The following is a 24,523-nucleotide window of genomic DNA, read 5'->3' on the forward strand; positions in this document are numbered from 1 at the left end:
TTTACACAGTTACACAAGACTATTATCAACAAGCTGAAACTGATGGACATGAGACCTGACTTTCTTTTTTTTAAAACAGTAAACACCGTGGCATAAATCTCCCTACAAGTCACCAAGACCCTGATCATTATGAATACCTTAAATCTAATACTCGGAGTTGGTGAATCAGAAAAATAAATTATTCTTTAAGGCCCCAATCCCACAAGCACTTATACAAGTGCTATATTTTAGGCAAGAGTCCCACTGTTTTAAAACAAACAAGCAAACAAAAAACATACAGCCAAAGGGAACAAAATTAGTTGCAAATATGTGAGCACTCTGCACAAATCCAGAGAGAGGGCAACCTCAGAAGCACATTTCCCCCCCCAGGAACGCAAAATTCAATGTAACAAACCTCTAATTTATCAACTTTGGCATAGATGTTGTTCATTTCTACCACCTTGGCTTTAATGAGTGGAATGGTCTCGTCCAGGATCTGGGATGTATCGCTTCTAATCTGCACAGAAAACAAAGTATCTCACAGCAGAAAGCATCATCGTGATAAATACACAGCACCTCAACAGCAACTTTCACCTGACCGTTTCAAAGCACAAGCATTAGTAGGCCAAGACATAATGGGCTTAATCTGCAGCAAGGGAGATTTAGGTTAGATATTAGGAAAAACTTTCTACCTCTAAGGGTAGTTAAGTTTTAGAATAGGCTTCCAAGGGAGGTTTTTAAGAATAGGTTGGACAAACACCTGTCAGGGATAGTCTGGAACTCTAGGTTTATTTGGTCCTGGTTCTCCGCAGGGTGCTGGGCTTGATAACCTATTGGCGATTGTTCCAGCCCAACATTTCTATGATTCTGTGATTAATTAGGCAAATTACAAAACACCCCATTGAAACAGCTAGTGTTCTACCCAGGATACAAATGAGGAAACTGAAGTTATATGACTTTCCTAAGTCATTCAGGGAGTCAGTGGAAGAGCCAGGAGTAGAACCCATGATCCTGAGTGCAAGCCCTTGCCTCCTCCCAGTCTAACAACTAGACCCAAACTACTTCCCCACAAATCTTTTCTCAAAAGAGCTTTTCATTTTCCGTTCAGCAGTTCTGCTGTCAATACAACTAACAATGGTTAAAAATGTATTTATTTTCCTTCCATCCCCTGACTTTGATTTGATCAGAGAGGAATTGATTCATATTGGGAGGAATACAATTTCAAACAGTTTTTGATAAGGATAGCCTGTAGTTTAGCCTACAGCTATCAGCCCTGGTAGCCGATGGGGAAAAAAAAAAAAAGGTTGATTTTTAGAGCTTGTGTACAATTAAAACGCCGTGCCACTGCATTGCTTCAGTGCAGACACTACCTACGCTGACAGGAGGAGTTCTCCAACTGGTGTAGGTAATCCACCTTCCTGAGAGGCGGTAGGTCTTCCACTGACCTAGCGCTGTGTACACAGGGAGTTAGGTCAGTTTATCTAAACCGCTCAGGGGGGTGGATTTGTCACACCCCTGACAAACGTAAACTGACCTAATTTTCTAGTGTAGACCATGCCTTAGCTGTCATCAAATCCAATAAGAAAGGCAGAGACAGTTTACACTTAACTAACATTGTTCGATTTGTGCTGTAGACAGGCACAAAGCACAGAAATGTAGGAACTGTCATCCTGAATCAGACCTGTGGTCCATCTAGTACAGTATTTTGTCTGTAACAGTGGGCTATATCTAGGGTTACCAGATAGCAACTGCGATAAAACGGGACAGGGAGTAGGGGGTAATAGGCACCTATATAAGAAAAAGTCCCAAAAACCGGGACCGTCCCTTTAAAAACAGGACATCTAGTCACCCTAGCTGTATCAGATGTTTTAAAGAAGTGAGAATATCCATCATGCACAATGATGGCATAATCTGCACAGAGGAAGTTCCTTCCTAACTCCTGTCAAGTTAGTGGTAATTTGTGCCCTGAAGCAGGAGGGTTTATACCCCTTACATACATTTTTATATTATCTAATGGGAACTGTGGGTGTTTGTATTAACATTATTTGTATTACTGTAGGGCTGAGGAGACTCAGCCAGAGATCAGGACCCCATTGTGCTAGGTGCTGTACAAACGCAAGAGACAGACCCTGGTTACAAAGACCTTACTGTCTAAGTATGAAAGATAAGAGACAGCAACTGGATACAGAGAGATGGGGAGTACAAGAAAACGACGTCATATTGGCCATCATGATCAGCAGTGATATCAGCACACCAGCGGCCTAACCATTTTCAAGTTTTTTGGAGGCGTCATCTATATAAATGTCTGATCCTTATTTGGAGTTCTGTGAAGTGTGAAGTTAGTGGTATATAAACAGCCTTAAGCGATTAGCTTATTGAGAACTAGTCAGATACCATACCTGTCCTCCAATTTTGGGCCCGCAAGCAGAACAGAGAATACAAAATAAAGTGAGGGATAAGGAAGGAATTGAGAAACAGCTATTCCTACAGGTTTCAGAGTAACAGCCGTGTTAGTCTGTCTTTGCAAAAAGAAAAGGAGTACTTGTGGCACCTTAGAGACTAACCAATTTATTTGAGCATGAGCTTTCGTGAGCTACAGCTCACTTCATCGGATGCAGTGAGCTGTAGCTCACGAAAGCTCATGCTCAAATAAATTGGTTAGTCTCTAAGGTGCCACAAGTACTCCTTTTCTTTTAGCTATTCCTACTGCTCTCCACTTCTAAGATCTAATGTATGATGACTTCTGACTAGTATATTAGAACATGACTCTACAAAATTGTACACTGCACCAAATCACTTTTATTATTATGCAGATTAGGGACCTGACCCTGCATCCTTACTCAGGCAGAGCCCCCCACACCTCGAACTGTCATCAGTGGGAGTTTTGCCTAAGTAAGGACTGCTGGATTGAGCCAGTAGAGTGTGGAGGTTTGTATAGGCAGCAGCATATTCTTAAAAGTATGATGCTTGTTTCATTTTAAAGTATCCGAGCAAACCTGCCCCTCTCTGTGTGCTAACGGGTTCTGCCATAAAAAAGATTGCAAGCACTTCCAGAAAGACTGTACAGTAGCAGTGAAGAGGCTGTAATTAGTGCTTCTCTGCTTCTGCTGACTTCTCCCCTCCTAAATTATTAACAATGGAAGCATCAAAGGTAGCAGCAAAGGAACCAAAAAATAAGGGGCCCTTACACAACAAGTGACACCCCAAACAACTGCTGCAAAGCCATTCATTCAAAAGGAAACAGTGCTGTGGAAGAGGGCTCCTGATGGGACTCTCTCCAACAGGCTTTAACTTCTATCCAGCAAAGAAGTGGCTTCTTTTAAGTGAATATGAGTGTTAAAGAAATTCCAGTTAACTTCAGGCCTTAATTTAACAAAAACAAAACAGCAAAGCACCCAAGCAAACAATGAGATTAGATAAATGGCGCACAGTGGCAACACGTGAACCAAAGGAACAAAGAGGGCGTCTGGATCTACTTATATAAGGAATCTTGTTGGGCCTAAGTGGGATGGAGCAGAGGAGGGTTTACATAACCCGTGGGCTGTCACGGCTCTGCCAAGAATTATAATTGCCTCGCTCTGGGAGCTCAGGGAAGCCTTCCCCAGAGGCATTTTCTGGCAGCCGTTTTGCCCCAGAGGCTGAGGATATTTTCCTCCCCCAGGCCCTTTTCAGACTACTGGCAAACAAGGTTTTATTGGAACTGACTAGACTGGAATTGGGGTCTTTCAGCTGAGGTGAAAAGGGAATGAAGCTGTGCTGGCAGACCCTGGGTTTGCTGTGCATTTTGAGATTTTCCCTTTTCCTTGAGAACCCAATTTAAACGTGCCTACAGGAAAGGAACTTACACAGTGCTTTCTGAGGTGATGGACACTGGAAAAACTTTTAAGTGTAACTATTTTGGTGAAGGGTGTGATTTAACAAAATAGTTATACTGGCACAACTTGTAACGTGGACAAATTAAAATCAAGACGTTTCCTTGTATGGATAAACACTTATGCGTGCGATGTCTTACCATTTGGTCTGGTATGATGGTATGCATCCACACACGCACCCATATGTACACACTTGGATAAGAACAACATATTGTGCACATTATATCTGACAGAAAACCAGCTCAGACAGTGAGATCCCCTCAAAAGGGAACCAGATTCTCTCATTTCCCTTTTTAAAAGAAAGGTATTTCTGTTAAACAAAAATACAGAATGAGACAGTTAATACAGAGGAGCCTGGGAATCGTTTGGTTAGTGCCCGTTAGGCCAGGGGCAGATAGAACACTCTGCTACACAATATTTACAAAACACTGATTGGTGACAAGTTTGGGGTAAGTCATTTAATTTGCTTGACCCTCGTATTATCCAAGATAAGGCAGCAAACAGTGCTTTCCAGTGTTGGTTAAAAAGGAGCTGGGGAGAAACCACTCAGAGAGCCTACCACTAGATAACTACAATACACACAAACACAGTTTGGGGAGGTAGCCAAAACAACTAAGAAGTTATTCAGACCATGTACAGTGAGGGTAAAAATTATCGCTACAGCAAGGTCAAAGCAGCCATGGAATAAAATCTAAATTGTCTCTGAGGGCAAAAACAAACCACTAGTACAAGATGCAGGAGAGCAAATTTTCCAGCAAGCAGTCAGTGATGAAAGGAAATGATATGCAAATATGATTCAAGAAGAGTCATTCTGCAGCAGTCTGCAGAACCACAGCGACAGAAGAGTTCAAGAGGAGTCAGCCCATAACAAAGAAGGGAAGTACTTCTCTTGGTATAGTAACCTTTTTCCAACCAGAGAAAGCATGAGTGGTTTGGAAATTCCACATGATAAAACAAGATTAATTTCCCCTTCATGCAATTTGTTATACTTTACCTTATTGAAGATTAAACTGGGTGCTCAGCACAAGTACCAGAGCACAATGGTCCCTGGGGAAAATCTGCATTCCCATTACTGAGCTTTGCTATGTTAACTTGGAAGATTAAAACATTTTGAGCTTTGTTTAACAACGATTCGAGTCAGCAAGACTAATCTCAGGGAGGGAACAGACTGAGAGCAAAAGCCTAACATAGAGAGTAAACCGAGTAATAACGGAGACCTAAAACACAAGCCAGAAATGGCATGCAAGCTCCAAGTAGGACAGATATCCAGACACAGCAAAACCTAATGCTGCACATCAAATGGCATCCTTGAAGGGAAGAGCCTTATGTATCAAGGTCAAACCCTTAGAACCAAAACATGCAGTAGAGTTCTAGCAGCATCAGTTAAATAAGAACGGTGCCAATGGCAGAACCTTAGAACCAAAGCACACACTGGAATTTAAATGGTGCCAATTAAACATGGATAGATTTTTGATATATTAATATTTTTAAACAAACTTAGAGTTAATAAACGAAGTGATATTCAACACAACAGAATCCATGTGTGTGGCTGGAACAATAACTGGAAGTCAAAGAATATGTCCAAAATCTGGTAATCCCAGAGATGTATTTATTTGAAATTAGAAGATATATCTGTAGGTTGCCGTCCTCTGCTCTGGGCACCCAACCCGTGGGTTAAAACACACAAAATAACACAAAACGGACTGTCCATAAACATAGCCACTTCAGCCCTCAGTTTACTTTCTCCCAAATTGCTGGAAAAAACAGAGAGCAAAGGTGGGCTTGGAAATGTTGCCGCAAAGGTTAGCAAATGCAGGTTTGGAAAGATCAATGAGGGGAGTGAGTTCTGAAAGAAGTTGCCCCCACCCTAACAAAGAAACACAGAAAGAATGGACTTCCTTTCTTTTAGATCAAGGACATTCCAGCCTGACATTTCAAATGTGGCAGTAGGGCGGGGGGGGGGGGGGGGGGGGGAGACGGCAGGATGTTGTTGGAGCGGGGAATCTGTCACATAACAAGGTTCCAAAACATCTAGGTTTTATAGGTTAAAAACCAACACCATGCCAGCAAGATTCTAGCTGGAATTCAAGCCTACCTCAAATTCATGCCTAGAGTCTTTGAATCACACACCTAATTTGCATGCAGAGTTACCACTGCTGTGCTGCTAAACCAGGTGATTGTGTGCAGCTATGCACAATTAGCCAATTGCACACGATCTCACAAAATTTTGGGTAACATCATGGTAATGGCCTGAGCACTTTAGACACAAATTGTGAGTGCACAGTTGTGTGCCTAATATGCTCATTAAAAAACAAATTCATCACAATTCAACAATGAAAACACAATTGAAATGGCAAAATAAGATTTCTGTCTTACGAATCTTTAGTTATAGAATTTTAGCACATGCTTTACTGTGGTGTCATTTATTGAAAAACAGAAGCCAAGATCCTCAGAGATTACACACAATAAACAAAACCTCTTACCTCAACTGAAAACATATTATAGAACTCTTGATATTTATTAGCTAGATGGATCTGGTATACAGTTAGACAAATACACCTAAAGATAATGTTTGCTGTGGACTGTAATGCAATACTGAACCAATGCACACAATGAGAAAGACAAAAGAATTAACGACGGGAGTCTGCATCCTTAGAAATGGGTGGGGTGGAGAACAAAGTCAAATGAAATTTGAACAAAATGCAAAGCTGTCTGCAAGAAGAGCTCTGTGAAGAACTCAGGATTTGTACCCAATGAGGGACAAAACTACCTTCAGTAGCACATAAGCTAAGACAGCACTGAAATCTCCTCTAAGCCTAAGCCTGATCCAAAAATCTTCAAGTGCATCATGCCATTCATGATTTATTCACTTTATTTTTTAATATAACACTTTATGTGGCCATTGTCATGTACGAAGGGTTAAACACAGCACAGAGCTGTCTAAACCAGTGATACTCAGATCTCAGTGGTTCCGCAGCCAAATTAGCAATCATCATTACCCAAAAGAGCCACAGTCGTGTGAATTCGTTTCATTTATTTTTTTTATATATACTTACATATATTATTCTCACAGCAAAATGACTGACCAAGTGTTCTACCATTGGTTAATAACATAGTAAAAGCATCCTGATTGGTTAATAGTTTAGACTGGTTAATAATTATATCACACAGTGTTTTAATATCATGTGCTGCAGAAGACACACTGAAGAGCCACTTGTAGCTCCTGAGCCTCAGTCTGAGTATCACTGGTCTAAAAAGACAAGTGGGTGCAATAAAATAGAGAAAAGATACAGCTATAACATCTCACATCCCTTTTGGGGTATTCTGCTTTCAGAGCCTCCCATGTGCTGACATCTCAGTGTCTGTACTTTATTTCTAGGAAAGATTATCCAGCTCTGGAGGACCGTAATAGATATTCTACTTGATGGGAAATATCCCATTACAAGAGATTACACCAGCAGAGATGTCCAGGTGTCCATGCATTCCCTTCAAGGATTAGAAATCAGAGCAAAGTTGTGAATTTTCACATCTGACTAAGCTAGTAGGTAGTGGGGCAGAGGGGTTGTTTTTAAGAGGAGAGAAGAGCAGCAAGTATAAAGACCCCAGCAATGAGAAGAAGAAAATGAAAAGAGTAGAATTAGATTGTTTATAGGATATCAGCATTTCACTAATTCAAATCTGGACCAGCTCAGAACTTGTTAATTATACTTGGCTTGCTGTGAAATTAGTGGCTTTTGTGAAATTAATTTGCTAGGTCCAAGTCCATGTGCTACATTTGAAAAAACAGCTCCACAATTGGCACCCATGCTGGCAGTCTCCGAGGGAGGCCAAACACTGTCTAACCCTCCACCGCGATGTGTTCAAGGCAGAGCTGAAGAACAATGAAACGTGCATTTCTCAACTGCGGCCACCAGCAGATTGTTTTTGCTGCCACGACAGCCTCCGAAGCATGGGTGGAGATTGGTGGGGGAGCAGGGGGGGCCACAAAGTGGCAGCCTCTCCCTGCAGCACCCAGCTGTTGCTCTTAAATAGCTGTTACCAAGGGCAGCGAGATGTGCTGCATTGGTGTTTGTGCTGTCACTGCCAGCAGGGATCGGTGCCCTGTACCACGCAGCCTCCTCGGGGGCTCCAGGTAGCACCTCTGGAGACACGTGGGGCTAGTGTGCACAGCGCCGGAGGCGGCAATGGTGTTTGGTTGTTGGGATGCTCCCCAGGGCAGCTCTCCCGCTCCTGCTTGGCCAGGGCACCGGGAGCCTGGGACTCCACAGGTGTCCGGCGAGTTCCCGACCCACCATCCCTGAGGCAGGTTCTCGCTGAAGGGCCACAGGAGGCAAGGATAGAGAGACTGGCCACACTCTCAGGCCACCAAAAATGTTGTTATGAGAACGCTGCTCTGCCCATGTTACCTGTTCTACAGATAAACAGAAGAGTTCCATTTTCTTGGTTAAAGTACTATACCTCCCAAGGTACACCATCTGTGGTCCGAACATGGAAGCTCTCATACACTACGTCTTCCATATGGCTGGATCCACGCCTCGTACTACTTTACTATTAGAACCTGTGTGTCAAGAGCACTTACTGGTGAGGACAAGCAGCATGCTCAAAGCAGAAAAAAAAATTACCCTTATGTAAACGCTTTATGGAACACCTGATTGAAACACACAAAAAATTCCCCTTGCCTCTTGTTGGCATGTCAAAAGGCCAAATTATTGTTAAATACAAAAATTGGAGTCAATCCAAAGATTACATGATATCAGATTCTCAGACACCGTTTAATGTGCAGTTGCAAGGAACCTGTCACTGCAGGTACTGCATTGCAAGGCACAAAACCAGCACATGAAGTGCTCTTTGATATTCCCAGATAAGGTCAATCATCTGTATACAAGCTAATTATTCATAGCCTGCAGGTTGTGGAAAAATGTTTTCATGAGTAAAGCAAAGATGAAACATGGAAACTAGGTTAGTGTTTGCTGTAGAGGAGGTTGGAAAGACAGAAAGTCTCATGGGAGCTCTGAAAGCTCACAGACCCCTCACCTGAGGAAGCTATGATTTCCTACAGGATGCAGCCAACAGCGTCAGGTGTGCTCCTGACCAACAGGCAGAAGGACCCAATGCTTACAGAAGCTTTAATGAAAATCCCCCATAGGACAAATCCAGATGAGAGATGGACTATTTCTTTGGTTGTCCTTCATTTCATTTGATATAAAAACACCAGCAGGTACATTTAATACTTACTCAATATCGCTTTCCCATGTAAACAACTGATGTAATTGCCACAGGGATGTATGCAGTAGTGCAAGTGAGTAGGGAGGAGGAATGTGTGTGGCTGCTAACAGATGGGGAGATGGTGTGCATATTAGGGAACAGGAAGGAAGACAATCCCTCTATTCAGACATGGTCCACACTATGAAACTGTAAGAGAACCCCTGAAATAGTGTCCTACCCTCTAATGTGTAAGGAAGACGCACGCTGTAGCTTTGGATTGCCCTAGCCAGTTTGAACTCTTCCACATTAGGGGGAGGAAGGAAGAGGTAAAGTTGTCTGAAAAATGACATTTTCTTTATCGTGAACACCACCTCCAATTAGCCTGCATGCAGCTGGATCTCTCTGTGTAGGAGACCACAGAGCAGCAAAGCAATATCGTTCCTTGGTCCAACTGTATCTCATCCATTCTCCTGCTGTTCTCAAGTTCGTCACAAATGATTAGGGACTGACAATCACTGGGGAGCTTGTATGGTACAACTGCTGCTCATCACACAAGCATAATCACCCCTGTGTTACTTTGCGCTCCCCCAGTTTGTCTGTTGCACCCATCCCTGTTGTCTCTCACCTTACACGTGGACGGCAAGCTCTTTGGAGCAGGGATTGGTTTTGTTATGTCTGTGCAGCACCTAGCACAAAACCAGGCCTCCAGGGCCTCTAGCTGCTACCACAATGCAAAAAGTAATAATATTAAATAAATGATGCCCACATGAGCCAGCCTGGTACCACGCCCTGGAAGTGATCCAAATATTGAGACACTACTAGAGCATGGAGTCTTTGAAGAATTTTCCATAAAACTCCTCTTAAATAAAGGGAAGCTTCCCAAGAGAAATAAAGTCTTCTGAAAAAAACCCATTCAATTCTCCGGTATGTCATTAGGGTTTATTTTACTATATCTAGAGGGGAAAATATAGCATGATACTAACCAAGCTGGGGAAAGGACTAAAAAAAAAAAAAAGCAAAAAGTAAAAGTTATGCGTGTTGTGCTTTCACGTGTACAAAGAACAGCAGATCAGGAGATCTCCTAGATGCCTGTACAGTGAACTGTATGGAGCTTGTGAAAGTTAAATATAGTGCTCCATTCTAGGGTCTTAAATATTAATGCACGAGACTGCCACCTTGTGGCTCAACCGTCACTGCTTTGTGTAATAAAACCATCTCAGGGGATGGAAGAGTTATCAAGATGGCTGCCTCAGGAAATACTTGTGTGTGTTTTTTTCCCCTCCCCACTGCTGACTGCTGCCCTGTTTGAACTGCATGGTTTCAAATCACTACCAACATGGCCTCCTCAGAAACCTACTGGAGAGAGCTGATAATAGTGTCAGTAGGGATGAATCAGAGTTATAAGCTAAACACATACCACATCAGTCATGCCACAGAACTCATCCAGCCGTATTAACATCTCTTCTATGGTTTCTTCCACTTCTTTTACCTGAAAAACAAATATATTATATGTACGTACGTATGTATTTAGTTGCTTCTGTGAATTAAAGGCAGCGCAGCCTTCTCAGAATGAACAACAATGTGAGCCAAATCCTGTTTTGATCAAAAGTATGTTTATTTGTCAAAAGCTAAGTCTGGGAATGGAAGGAAGTGTTTTGATTTCAGGTTATCCATAAGATATGGTACATCGTTCTTTCCTGCTCGGAAATACAGAATCTAGGTCAACCTGAGGAATTTTCAAGCAACCACAGTATAGCCAAATCCAAGAGTTCAAAAATCATGAGTTGGGTGCCCAAAATCATGGGATTGTTCTAAAAATCATGAGATTTTAAATAATTTTAGGTTCTTTTTATAATCCACTTTTTGAGCTTTTGGGTTTCATGTTTTCAAAAACTTACTTCCTCAGTCAGGAGGGCCTGATACTTACCTTGACTTTCATTTATAAAAAAAAAAGTAAGATCTCTTATATAACAAGATTCCAGGAACTGGGGCTTCATGAAAAGCTCCAAAAATAAAAAGACTTGAGATAATGACATAAGAGCTGGCAACACTGCAATCAGCCAGATTCTCTTCCAAGCCTGGCATCTTCTGGGTACACCACTATCTAAGATGTCTCCATTGCACATGTAATAGGTGTTTTAAGGTCCTGAACCTGCAATAAGTTCTCTGTATCACCCCACTTGATTTTAATGGCAGTTCACCCAGAGATGGCTCGTTGCAGGAACAGCCCTTACTGTTTAAAAGCTCTGCCTGTGTTTCAAAGAGAGAATAAATCATTCCATTCCAAAACCACCACTAACACTTGGATACAAATAATACCAAAGTGTGATTTAAAACTCAAAACACCTGTTATAGCCCATGTTATTTTTACTGACAGAATTTTTTTTTAAATCCATTAAAAGACCTACAACATACCTAGAAAAAAACACTTTGAATATATTAATGCACAACTCACTTGAAGAAAAGCCAAAAATTCTTGGAATAAATTTTTCGGGAGGGTCGCTTTACTGTTTTCTCATAAATTTATCAAGGATGAAGCAAAAATTCAGAAATACTGCAGATCTCAACAGAAGAGTTGCGCGTGTGGCTGTCTGAAGCAAAGACCTTCAACATACCCTCTGTCTGCAGAGAGACAGGAAACCTGCCGAATTGTTGCTATTTATAGGAAATCTGGCAGTAAAAAGCTGTGATAATAGAAGATCTCAGTAAAGTGGTGTGACCTATAAGGCAGACAGAACTATCCATAGCCTGAAAATTCATTCTGGTCATATTTTCAAAAATAAATTAAATCATTGGGATATTAAAAATAGAGAGATTGTAAACAGAAAAGGTATATTTACAGTATAATTTGTCCCTCAACTTTAATCAGTTTTTGAATCCTGGATCCAACCTTCTGCCTCTGACTGGGACATGCAGTGAACACGTGATTTCTAACTTGGCCTCAGCTCTCCCCACACAATCCACAGCATGAAAATACTGCAACTGAAGAAAGTTTTACAGATCAAAGGGAAATTATCCCATTTGTTAAGGTTAGTTTGCTTAAATGTTCATTGAGAAAGCCAACTAAAGAGAGAAACAAGAGTAAAGGTGTCTAAGTAAGGTCCTTCATCATTCCAACTCATACTAACAATGATTTCTTCAGCTTTTATCCTAAATTTACTATTATTTTGCCTGGATAAAAGAAGATGAATCTAAGTTGCCAAAATGCGCTTCAGATTGGGTAGATATCAATACAGCACTCAGCAGGGTACCAGTGCCTCCCAATACAGATAAGAAAATCCCTGTCCCAGGGAGCTTACATGCTAATATCAGATGTTACATAATAAAGGAAAGGTACAAGATGGAAGAGAGGGGGTTGGAGGAGGAGGGATGGGGTAATAACAATGACGTTTCTTAGTGAGGGCTTATGCACAGCTTGGTGGAGTACAAACTTTGTTTTTATTAATAGAATAAAATACAGTAGCTTGAACTTGATACAGTGGAGGAGCAGGTGCCAATGAAAGGGTGTGATGTGGTCAAGGAAATAGGCAAGGAAGATGATCTTGGAGGTTATGTTTTGAATGGACTGAAGGTGGGTTCCATGCCATGCAATTCATCATCCAGTTTTACTTTGCAAAGTGTCATTTGTACAAACAATACAATCGAAATACTTCACATAGTTAGACTCAATATCCCAGCAAAGGGTCAAAGGACTTCAGAAGCATAAAAGCAATTTGCAGTTGAGATTGATAGTGAAACAGTCACAGCAGCACAGTGAGGCAGGGAGTCTGTTCCAGATGTCAGGAGTTGCAGAGGAGACAAGTCCTGCACCAACAGTGATAAGATTACATGGAAGGAAGGGGGAAAGCCTAATGCCAGAAGCGTGGGGGAGAGGAAGAAAGGAAAGACAAGCACTGCACAAACATCAACTCTGCCTTCTCAGTACTCGGGGAAGGGCTGCCACTGGAAGTAGCCCAAGGAGAGACCACAGGACTACATGCATTCAGTGGAACAACCCTCCTTGTAAACTGTGGACACTATTCCAGACTACAGCCTTCTTGCAGGTTGTAGGGACTGGATTCTATCGCCTCCTAAACCCCAAGGGTTGGGAAGGAAGGGGGTATCTGCATTTCACCCCAGTGAACAAAGATTCACATTGTTTAAAATACTTGTGAATGAATAGTTTGAGTGATATCCAGACATGGATAGGAAACTTGCTTCTTATGGAGTGAGGATGATATTTAGGCAGCACCAGCTCGCTCGTTGCACATGTGGATGAGCCAAAGAGAAAAGGTCAACTGTATAATCTTAGCAGCAGAAAATTACAACACACTCTGGATTAAAGATTTTGACCCCATTCACACTAAAAACTAAAAGTGTGTAAGGTAAATTCACTTCCCATGGCTGGGGCTCCTAGGCACTATCGCAAAAGACATAATTAATAAAGCAAATAAATACTATTGCAGTATTTCTCAACCTATTCTATAGCAGGACCCCTCCAATTTAGCAACAAGGAAAGGATAGGGTGTCATGACCCGACCCTCCCCCCCCCCCATCTGAGAACCCGTGAACTAATGAGATGTCTTTACGCAGCTACAGCAAGATTACTACAGAAGGCAGGAGCAGATCAGTGGCTAAGGAAAGAGAACGCAGTCTGGATGGAATGCAAGGGCAGCAACTGCAGCTAAGGAGGAGTAGGAGGGGAAAAGTTCAGGAGAGCAACACTCAGAGGCCAGGAAGGGAAAACCATGAAATCACAAAATGGGTGGAGGGGAGGAGCAGAACAAGGCACCAAACACATGGAGGCAGGACATAATCCGTTACCGGACATCTGTTTTCACAAGAGCAGCAACACCACAATAAGCTGCACAAATGGAACAAGATCAATTTAACCTGCAAACACACGTATTAATAGTGCTAATATTTTGCACCTCAGTGACATTTCACTCTTTGCAAACATTAAGAAACTAAGCTTCAAACACCACCTCCATTTTACAGATGGTTAAACTGAGCCACAGAGTAGCAGAATGACTTGCCTTAGAGCACGCAGTGAGTCTGTGGTACTAAACCAGCAGGAGACATCTCAGGCACCTGCTCAAGTTTATGAAAGGAATCTAAGACTCATACATCTACCTAGCTGGTGAGACCAAAGCTTTGGCAAAAGAACTCAGCCATGGCAATATTACCAGAGGGGGGACTGGATGCAGTGTGTGTTTGCACAGGAAATATATATGTACCATTTACTGAGTGGTGTGGATTCTTGGTCAGATATTGTATATGAAGTTCCGCCAAAAACTTATTAGTTTTATTTCACTAACCAATGAGGCAAGGTTTAAAAAAAAAAAAAACCTGAGCATGTTTAGTCTGAGAAAAGACAACTGAGAGAGGACCTGATAACAATCTTCAGATATGTTAAGGGCTATTATAAAGAAGACTGTGATCAGTAGACATGGAGAACAATTGAAGGTAGGACAAGAAGTAATGGGCTTAATCTGCAGCAAGGGAGATTTAGGTTAGATATTAGGAAAAACTTTCTAACTGTAGGGATAGTTAAGTTCTGGAATAGACTTTCAAGGGAGGTTGCGGAATCCTCATCATTGTAGGTTTTTAAGAACAGGTTGGACAAACATCCGTCAGGCATGATCTAGGTTTATCTGGTCCTGCCTCAGCATAGGCTGGACATAATGACTTGTTAGGTCTCTTCCAGCCTTACGTTTCCACAATTCTATGAAATAAGTGTATTGCTCATACAACACCATAAACAGGCCTGGCAAAGGAGAGACAGAATCCCTACTTTAGCTTACTTTCTAAGGGCTCTGATTCCCCTCCCATTGGCATCAGTGGAAGTTTTGCCAAGGACTTCAACAGGAAGAAGACCAGATTGCATGACAACAGAAGATAAGCATTTGGCAAGCAAGGCCAGGGAAAACAAGCAGGACTCGTGCTACTAATAAGATCACGTGTTTCTTTTGTTAGATGCATCTTGTAGGTTCTACAATTGCTTTATTCTTAAGATGTTACTGCTTTGAAGGGAAGGCTAAAGTTTAAAGGCCACAATAAATGAGATGCAAATATCCCCATTTTTTTTATAGGTCTTTGATATGCTTAACCTTGTCCCTAGAGTTTCCACCTCCTTCATAGACCAAGCACTGTAACAGGAAGGAAGAATGGAAGGAAATTTGGCTATCTTTAGAAAGCCTCAGCAACAGTCAGAAGAGTGCCTGTACAAAGGAGACAAGTAGCCAGCTGGCTAATGACATCTAGAGGCAGTTGGAGACAAACAATATTTACGTATTTATATATAAAAAGCAAATGTACACATAAGCCCGTATGTTTGATTGCATCCCTCCTTCACCCTCTGTATATTGCTTGCCTTCTTAGGTGGCAAACACTTTACTTTGGGCCTGAAACGATGTCGTCTTCTGTGCTTGTACAGCACCTAGGACAAAGGGGTCCTGATTCTGATCAAGGCCTCTAGGTATTACTGCAATATAAACATATAATATATAAAATAATACAATAACAACAGCATCTTGAATGCTCTAAATACTTTTTCCTCACCAATTTATTTAATGATCAGATTTGCTCAGTTTACAAGTCAGGGCAGAAATTTTCTAAGTCTCAGCACTTACAGGCTTAACCTGGTGTCTGGAAACCAAGCTGTTTTTTATCCACTTGAGAAAGTGCCACCAGTAATAAAGATCATGGAATCCAAATTCAGGAGGGAATTTTGAGGAAGATATACAAGATTACAGAATGGAGCTTTACCATTCCACAGCCTTGCAGCACTGCCAGCAGCAAAAGCTCTCTCTCCTCATAAGCTAATAACTTGATTCATGAGAGAGGCACCCTGCATTTTCAAAGCACAGTAGGAAAGATTTAAGTGCATAACTCCCATTAATATCACATGGCCCTATCTACATGCACACATAAATATGGGCAGGAAGTCTCAGAAATGCACTTGCAGATTTGTACACTTTATTTCCTAATGTGATTTGCATGGTTGTGGATGACAATTGCACATGCAAATAGATAAATCATCTGTTTGAGCAATTACCGAGTGTGCGCTTATAGTTACTACTTGTAAATCTGTGACACAGTCACGTAACATCAAGTAGCCATTTAATTATAGTCACGCATCAAGGCCTAGATTTCCTGAACTGTGTGTGAAGTCTCTGATAGCATAGGCTATCATGCTATTTGCACATACAAGTTTTGCCCACAGAATGCTAAAACCTGGCCCTAAATGTCTAAATGGTAGTTGTCTCAATCAGAAGGATCTTCTGTCCAGCTGCAGACAGAGATTAAAAATATTAATATACTACACCCTCTGTCTCCTTCCCTTTTCGATAGGAGGAGACTCTCCAAGAGTCGTCACAGCCCTGTGGACTCTTTGAAGAATCATGGTGAAGATTCCAACTTAACAAGACTTATCAGTATGCAGTGTAGCCCTGAAAAAGAGCTCTGTGTGTGGCTTGAAAGCTTGTTTCTCACCCCAACAGAAATTGGTCCAATAAAAAATATTACCCCACCCATCTTATCTCTCTAAGACTTACCAGAACAGATTTTCAGCTGTTGTAAACTGGCATAATTATGTCAGGGGAGCTATGTCAATTTACACCTGCTGATGATCTGGCCCATCATGTCCATCAGAAGGTAAGTGCAATTCCCTAGCATACTTATAACTTTTACCACAATGAGGTGGAACCTGAGTCCCTACTCCCTATTCCAGAAGAGAGGGGAGAAATGTTCCCCCTTGGCAGGCACTGTACATGATAGCACTGGAGAAGACCACTGCTGGGGGAAAAAAACACAATTTACTTTCTTCAAATAAAGACTACAACTGTTCCCCGTGAGCTCACACTACTAAAGGACACGTTTAGCATGTGGATATGTGTGTGCGTTTAATTCCTGAGAATTTTTGTTTCTTGTACTGAAGCCCTGTAAGGGATTCAAAAAAGTCACACTCAGCTATTTTTCCCAGCATGCATCAAGTTATAGCTTACCAGGAATGATGGGGCCACACAATTTCTAGCCTTTTTGCAAACAGTACATTTTACAGTATAAGCAGTAATGATTAACACACTAGCAACTGAGACACAGCGAAAGCAAAGTATGTGTCATTCCACCAACTTCAGTGGAAGCTGCATCCATGGACTGAAACTGCATTTGGCTCCTGTCCTGCTTTGACTAAGGGCATGTCTACACTACCGTGCTACACAGGCGCCTCTGCACCGCTGTAGCGCATCTGTTGAAGAATGACTCCACCTCTGCGAGAAACAGAAGCTATGTCGGCGGGAAAGCGTCTCCCGCCGACCTAGCATGGTTTGGACAGCGCTTAAGTCAATGGAATTTACGTTGCTCAGGGTGGTGTCTTTTCCCACCCCCTGAGCAACGTAAATTACATCGACTTAAGAGGTCATGTAGACCAGCCCAAAGTCTACCAGGCACACAAGGAGAGGGCATTTGTCAACATCACTAACCCTCCCATGATCGGCAGTCTTTGGTCACAAGGACTGGAATAAGAAAGGATACAGGACAGGAGTGATGTTTATGTTCATTAAAAAATAGCTTAAGCCAATTCCAGCCAGACTGACATTATTTAATGCTTTACTGTTGGAAGCATTAGTTACCATTGTGCACTCCATATGAGGGCATAATAAAAATAAAAAAAAGAGAAGAGATAAAAACTCTAAGAGATTACTTGACACTGTCTTTTTAAAATACCCCAATGGGATGGCAAAGCAGGCTTAGACAAAGCCAACATCCTGTTTTTACACTGGACTCAGCTGCATGTGTTCAACTGTTTCATAGCAATTGTGAAAACAGGGAAAAGTAGACTGAGCCCCTAATTATGTATTTACTGCACTTTCTGTAAAGGCTCAGAGGGGCCTATAACAAACTGCAGCATAAATCACACTCGTTTTCAATCACCTGTAATTAAGCACTTACTGAGCAGACTGCAACAAGCTCCTTTCAGGTGATTACAGAAATTATCACATTTATATGACAGACACCTGAAGCATCTCAGCATTAAGGGTCTGAGAGAAAACCCACTCAGAAAATTTCAGAGCTATGAAAACAACACAGGGTGGCATTTGATCCTTTAAGGCACCAAGAGCACCAGTTCAGGTTGGCATTAGTCCGCCTCTGTCCCCTTTTGGGACTGCAGTCATATTTAACTTGAAGTGTTTAATTAATAAAGACCTCTGAAGTTCTCAATGCTTTTTGTTGTAAAGAAATAAAAGTGAAATGAAAACAATCACTATTTCACTTCTCAACTTAAGATGAAAAAAATACATGTGGGGTCTGGCCTTGAGAGTTTTCCTTTCTGTTTATTCCTTCATGCAAAACCACTGACCACAACACAAGGCCTGCCACATTTTCTGCAACTTGGTTCTCTCTTCTCTGCCCTTCTCCCACCTATTTAAAGCCACTTTCCTCTCTTACCACTCCCCTGTGAACCCCTGCACTGGCTTCCTGTTTCTCACCACACCAAGTTCAAACTCCTCCTCCTCTCCTTCAAAGTCCTATATAATCTCAGACCTGCCTAAGCATCATTCATTTACTCCCAGGTTCAACATTATGCCCCTATTCATCCCTGCGCCATTTTCTAGTTCTTGTGCTTCAAGAGTCCTCTCTATCTCTTCTTTAAAACACTCCTCTTCAGGAAACCTACCTTCCTTACTCTCCACACCAGTAACCACTCCCTCCTTTACACAAACTGCTGTCCTGGATCTGGTGTATCTTAGCCTGTAACCATTTCAGGGCAGGGAATGTAAGTAAAGTGCCATGTTAATTTGTTACAGCAGGCAATATCACTAATATTAATTTACAATAGGGAATATTAAGAAACAATATCAAGTTTCTTCTACAAGGTTTTCCTCCAAGCTCTTATCTCCCACTCAAAAGTTAAACTTCCTTTGTCAGAACCTGAAGGACTCCCTGGGAAGTTAATGGAGACCAAATGAAACAGATGACTCTTCAAAATAATTGAACTGAAGAACTACACATCTCTAAAAAATACTGCAAGTGCATACAGAAACATTCCAATATTTCTTGAAATTAACTGATTCTTCAGTAAGATGCCCTCCAATGTCAGGTTCAGGATATTACAAGAAGAAAACAGTAGAGAGGGAGAGGGGAAACATTCAAAACATAACAGGAAACAAGAGCACGGAATTTTGTAAATGAGACAAATAGATATCTTTAGATCAAAACAAAAAATAAATCAGAGTCTCTTGCAACTCTAGAGGATATATTTGGACCAGATAAAGTTATTTACTCCCATGGAGCATGGGCCTAGCAGTCACAACTTAGACTGTGATGTAACTTTGAGTTTGTTAAATGTTCTTCTGGACTCCACAATGCCTTTGTCATGCTTCTATAGGTTCGTTCTTCATCCAGCCTCAGATGTTTCAATTATCATGACCAGTCAATGAACATAATTTAAAGTTATCTTCTCCATGAAGAAGATTGCATATGTTGTACATTAACTTTTCCTTCTAATTTTTTTAATAAGTAGTAGCATGAGTTTTAGATGGTTGCTGGTGTTTACTGGGTGTTTTAAGTTTAAATTCAATTCTTGCTGCTGATGATGATAGAGCATAGAGCTGAGCTAGCAAGGGCAGGCCCCCTGGAAAGAAACATTTAAGAATATCCCACACATGCCATAGTTAATTTGTAAATAGAGATTGGATTATTCTGTCATATCATCTATATTGAACAGGATACAAGGGTATGCAAGAGCAAACAGAGAACAGTGTTAAAAAAAGTGGTTAATTTCACATGGAGAGGCAGGACGGAAAGTTACAAATAACAAAGTTCATATGTTGTTTTTTAATATTCCTATAGGATCAAACAGGCTGGGTGCTCAGCTGCAACTTGGAAGATGTAGCCAATTTCAATGTGGGATAGTGAATATTATAGTCCAGCGGTTCTCAGAGTGTGGATTGGGACCCCAAAGTGGGTCACAACCCTGTTTTAATGGGGTCACCAGGGCTGGTTTAGACTTGCTGGGGCCAGGGACCGAGGCCAAAGCCTGAGCCCCACTGTCTGCGCTGAAGCCTAAGGGCTTCAGCCTTGGGCAGTGGGGCCCAGATTATAGGCCCCTGCCAGAGGCTGAAGCCCTTAGGCTTTGGCTCCTTCTCCCCCAGAGCAGTGGGGCTTTGGCTTTGACACCCCGCCCCCTCCCCCCAGGGTGGCAGGGCTTGGGCAGGCTCAGGCTTCAGTTCCCCCTCCTGGGGTCATGTAACAATTTTTGTTGTCAGAAGGGGATCACGGCACAATGACATTTGAGAACCCCTGTTCTAGTCTTACATATTATTATGTATTACTTATGTTGTTTATGTTTATATTTATTATATTATGTATATATTTACTTATGTTGCAAGACAGATAAAGATGGAGTTCCTGCTCCAAAGAGTTTACACTCTAAGTAACACTGCAATAAAACTTATTTCTATAACAAATGGCTCTAAATCTGAGTCTGATAGCACAAAACACCAAAAGTGGATAGCTAGTCAAGTTTCAGAACTTCTCATTTTGCATTTTAGGCAAAATTCCCTCCACTCTTGTTTATAGGTTGTATTATTAAAAATATGCTTGCCCCTGGTCCACTTAAACAGCTTTGAAGAATTCAGCTAATCAAATTCTGGATCTGATAACTGGTCTCAATGGTACAATGAGTGTGGAAATTCTTTGGGGATCTTGGTGACAGGGAAACTGCATGGATTTACACCTTGAGTAGGTACAGGGGGGAAAGATCTCAAAGCTGTGGGCTCAGCTAAGTAGCCTGGTTAAATGCACAGTACAGAGAAAAACACATGGGGAGATGAAAGGGGATGAGCAGGAGGAGGGGAGGGGAAGGCAGGGGTTGAAACAAACGCACACAGGGGAGGTGACAGGGGATACTACACTTTCTGGCTTGGGAAGCGTTTGAACAATTAGAGCAGCCTAAAGAATCACCTGGCTCCACACCACTACCTCTGACCTAGATAATAAATAAGCAGGGAACTGTACTGCCAACAAAGGGGCGAGGAAGAGGAGCTGGCATAGGAGGAGCAGCAATGATCCAGGGGGAATTTTCCCACGTCAGGGGACAAGTTTAACCATCTTGCCTGGCCTGGGGACAAGGTCCGGCGCCAAGGCACAGAAGAGAGTCACCCCTTATCACATCCACACCCGCTATCGGGCGGGAGCGAGCTACAGGTCAGAGGGGAGCGACCCTCAGTCACCTCCGCTCCTCCCACGCCTGCCGCAGAGCGAGCTATTCCCCTCCCTCCGCTGAAAGTGGGGGGCAAAGAAAAGCCAGGGACGTGCCCGCAACATCCTCCCCGAGCACCGGGGGAACCTTCCCCCCCCCACGCCCCACACACGCCACCCAGCCCCCTAGTGCCCCCAGGCTGCCAGGGACCCCCGCAAGCTAACGCCCCCACTGCCTCCGCGCCCCGCTGAGACCGGCCGGCCCGCGCCTACCTCCTCCTCCCCAGGGGGCAGGCAGAGGGCGAAGCGCTGAGCCCCGCTCTCCTCCGCCTGGGGCTCCGGTTGCTCGCGGAGCAGCTGCAGCATCGCGGCGGCTCCCTCCTCCCGGCCCCCGCCTGCGCTCATGGCAGCCCCGGCTCCTCCCGGCCCAGGCCCGGCGGCTGCCCAGCGAGCGCCGCCCGAGCGCTTCCCCCAGCCCGGCTGCCCGGATGCGCCCGGCAGCTACAGCCGAGCTAACGGGGCAGCCTCCCGCTGCGGCCGCTCTGGCGCCCGGCAACCGAGCTCGGGGCGCCACCTAGCGGGGCGAAGCGGGAACGGGGGCCGCCGGCTGCGCTGCGCTGCCCCCGGGGGCAGGAGGCCGACTGCCCTCAGGCCTGGAGCTGGGCCCCGGCGAACGCGAACGCGCCGCCCTCCCGCCTTGCCGGCCGCTGGGGGGCGCTTCCCGCCCCGCGCGGGGGCTCGGTGGGGACCCCCCGGCTGGGCCGCGGCTCTGCTCCTAGGGCAGCCCTGGCGGCAGCAGCCGCAGCCGACGCCCGCCCCTCTCCGGTGGCGGGGCAGCTCGTTCCGTGCAGCCGCGCGTGGCTGAGGGGGGCCGCCCACGCGGCAGCCTCCGGCCCAGGGGGTGGGGTGGTGCTTTGCCGCCGCCGCCCTCCTGCTGCAGCCCCGGGAGCGCTCCCCCCCCACCCCCAGGCTGGGGGTTGGAAACCTTGGTTAATTGTTCCTATAAAGGGGAGCTCCCCCCACCCCCCCGGGGAGCCCCCGGTGCCCAGCCCGCCCCTAGCTATCACCCAGTCCCCTGCAACAGACCCGGGGGCATCTGCCCCGCCCGTTGCTACAGCAAGAATGGGCCTTGCCCTGGAGCCGAGCGTCTCCGAGCCCGGCTCGTTCGGAGGGAGAGCGGGGACCAGCCGCTTTCGGAGCTGGGGCTGCCCCGCTGGCAGATCTGTTGCCGTGTAAAAGCATGACGCGGCAGCGGAGGGAGGTTGGCTCTTCTCCTTGCCTGGTTACGTTAGACATTCAGCGCTCGTCCACCTGGGAGAAGGCGCTGCGGCCGCGGGCTGGAGAAGCAGTGAAATTACAACTTCAGGAAAACTGAGCTAGGGGAAGGCCCTGGGCTCAGCCAGTTTGAGTGTGGGGGAGGATTCACCCTTCTTTAACTCCAAGGCGTAGCAACCCCGCAGGAGACAGGACAGCCTTCCTAAAGATTCACTCCCAACTTTCCAGTTAAGACGAGGTACACATCTGGAAAGACCAGACTCGACATACCTGATACATCTAAGGTATAGGCTGTCTGGCTTTATGTTAAAGATGATTAGAGTATGGAGAGGTATAAAATATAATGTGTTAAAGGCTGTTTTAGCAACCAACCCCCCCCCTCCAACAAGGGACATTTCATTAACATTTCTGTTGTGTAGAAAGAATAATTTTTTGTCAAAAATATTTCAATAGAAAACGTTCAGCCAGCTCTAATGGTGTTTGCCGGGGAGAAGGTGAAAATCCACTACTTCTTTGCAAGGCTATCCAACCCATGACTCATAGAACAAGACATTTAATTGGGCATCATACAGAAAACCCTTCTTCTGATAAGAGTTAAACTGCTTTCTTCAAAGTAATTTGATTCTTAAGACTAAAGAAGTTGCCACATAACTTTGTTGCAGAATTTCTTGCTCTAGTGGAATGTGGATAACTAACACAGTATTTCTCATTTCAGAATAGCAGCCCTTTTAGTCTGTATCTGTAAAAAGAAAAGGAGTACTTGTGGCAGCTTAGAGACTAACAAATGTATTTGAGTGTGAGCTACAGCTCACTTCATCGGATGCATCTGATGAAGCGAGCTGTAGCTCACACTCAAATACATTTGTTAGTCTCTAAGGTGCCACACGTACTCTTCTTTTTACAGTATTTCTTGTGTTAGCACAAGGCACAAACACCATTTCCTTCCTAGTATTTTTCTTCAAAATGTAATCCTATTTTTCTAATAGTATCTCTGCTTTTTAATAGTATAATGTGGCCTGGAGTACGGAGGAGTTAAAATAGTCCACACTCTAATCCCTGCCCCACCACCATCTCTGCATGCCCTTAAGCAAGTCATTTTCAAAAGCAGCCCTTCTTTACAGCTGCTCCTTAACCTGTTGTTTCAGTTTCCTCACCTGAGAAAAGGGGATGTTGTCTACCACAGAGGAGTACTATCAGCATTCAGTTAATATTTGTAACACTTTGTGAGGTGTAATTATTAAAATGCCAACATAAGGCTATGAATTCCATGACCCCCTACAGATATACTGTCTGATCAAATTTAACATGCACACACTATAAACTGGCATAAAGCAATATAACAGGAAACTAAATTGAACACTAACACACATTTATAGTATGATCCCTTCCAGGATCTCAAAAGATTGTGCAGACAGCGTATGCAGGTGGGCTGCCTAATAAAACCCTCCAAAGTAGAGCAATATTAAGCTAAATATACAGATAGGGAAACTGAGGCACTTCATAGGTAAGTGAGTTGTCAAAGGTCACAGAAAGTCAATGATAGAACCAAACTAGAACCCATATCTCCTGAGTCTCAGACCTGTGTTTTAACTCCCAAAGCACCCATTCTTCACTCTTACATCACAGTGAGGACCAGTATAAGAGAATTTCTTTTAAGCGTGCAGTTAACTTGCATTGTTGTACACACACACACAAAAAACAAGAAAAGATCCCTTTTATAAAGGCAGCAGCTCTGTGAAATGGGGAAACTATGGGCAGCAGTTACTTGTGCGTGTACTTGTCCAAGCCTGATTCTGTCAACTTTGGCTGAGATTTGGAACTGTTAAGTGAAAAGCTTTAAAAAACACCGAAGGAAATACCTTTTTTCCCCCTCTCCTGTGAATCTCACAGATTCAGTCTTTAAGTAGCTTTGTGTCATAGGCGCATATATAAGATAGGAGGAGGAGGAAGTGCTTAGAGGGAAAATAGGAAGGAAATTAAAAAGAAAAACAGTTAGGCCGAGTATAAGA

At 43.5% G+C, this 24,523-nt stretch overlaps 1 protein-coding gene across 5 annotated transcripts in view; it reads right to left on the reverse strand.

The window, feature by feature from the left end:
• The window catches only part of BCAS4 (breast carcinoma amplified sequence 4), a 61,444-nt gene extending 39,209 nt beyond the window's left edge, over nt 1–22,235 (reverse strand). Inside the window, exons 1-3 of one of the 5 annotated variants that reach the window (XR_014713928.1) lie at nt 21,513–22,168; nt 10,474–10,545; nt 395–496 (exon numbers count right to left, since the gene is read on the reverse strand). Coding sequence is in view for 4 of the 5 variants with exons in the window: in XM_084646465.1 (XP_084502591.1) it covers nt 395–496; nt 10,474–10,545; nt 21,513–21,644 (306 nt within the window). In the remaining variant the exon portion in view is untranslated. Of the gene's footprint in view, nt 1–394; nt 497–10,473; nt 10,546–21,512 lie in introns of all 5 variants that reach the window. The other 4 variants (XM_084646465.1, XM_084646466.1, XM_084646467.1 and 1 more) reach the window with 4 other exon arrangements.
• Nucleotides 22,236–24,523: the final 2,288 nt, after the last annotated feature.

This window comes from Lepidochelys olivacea, assembly GCF_965140295.1.
Source record: "Lepidochelys olivacea isolate rLepOli2 genome assembly, chromosome: 13".
In the NCBI taxonomy this organism is placed as follows: domain Eukaryota; kingdom Metazoa; phylum Chordata; order Testudines; family Cheloniidae; genus Lepidochelys; species Lepidochelys olivacea.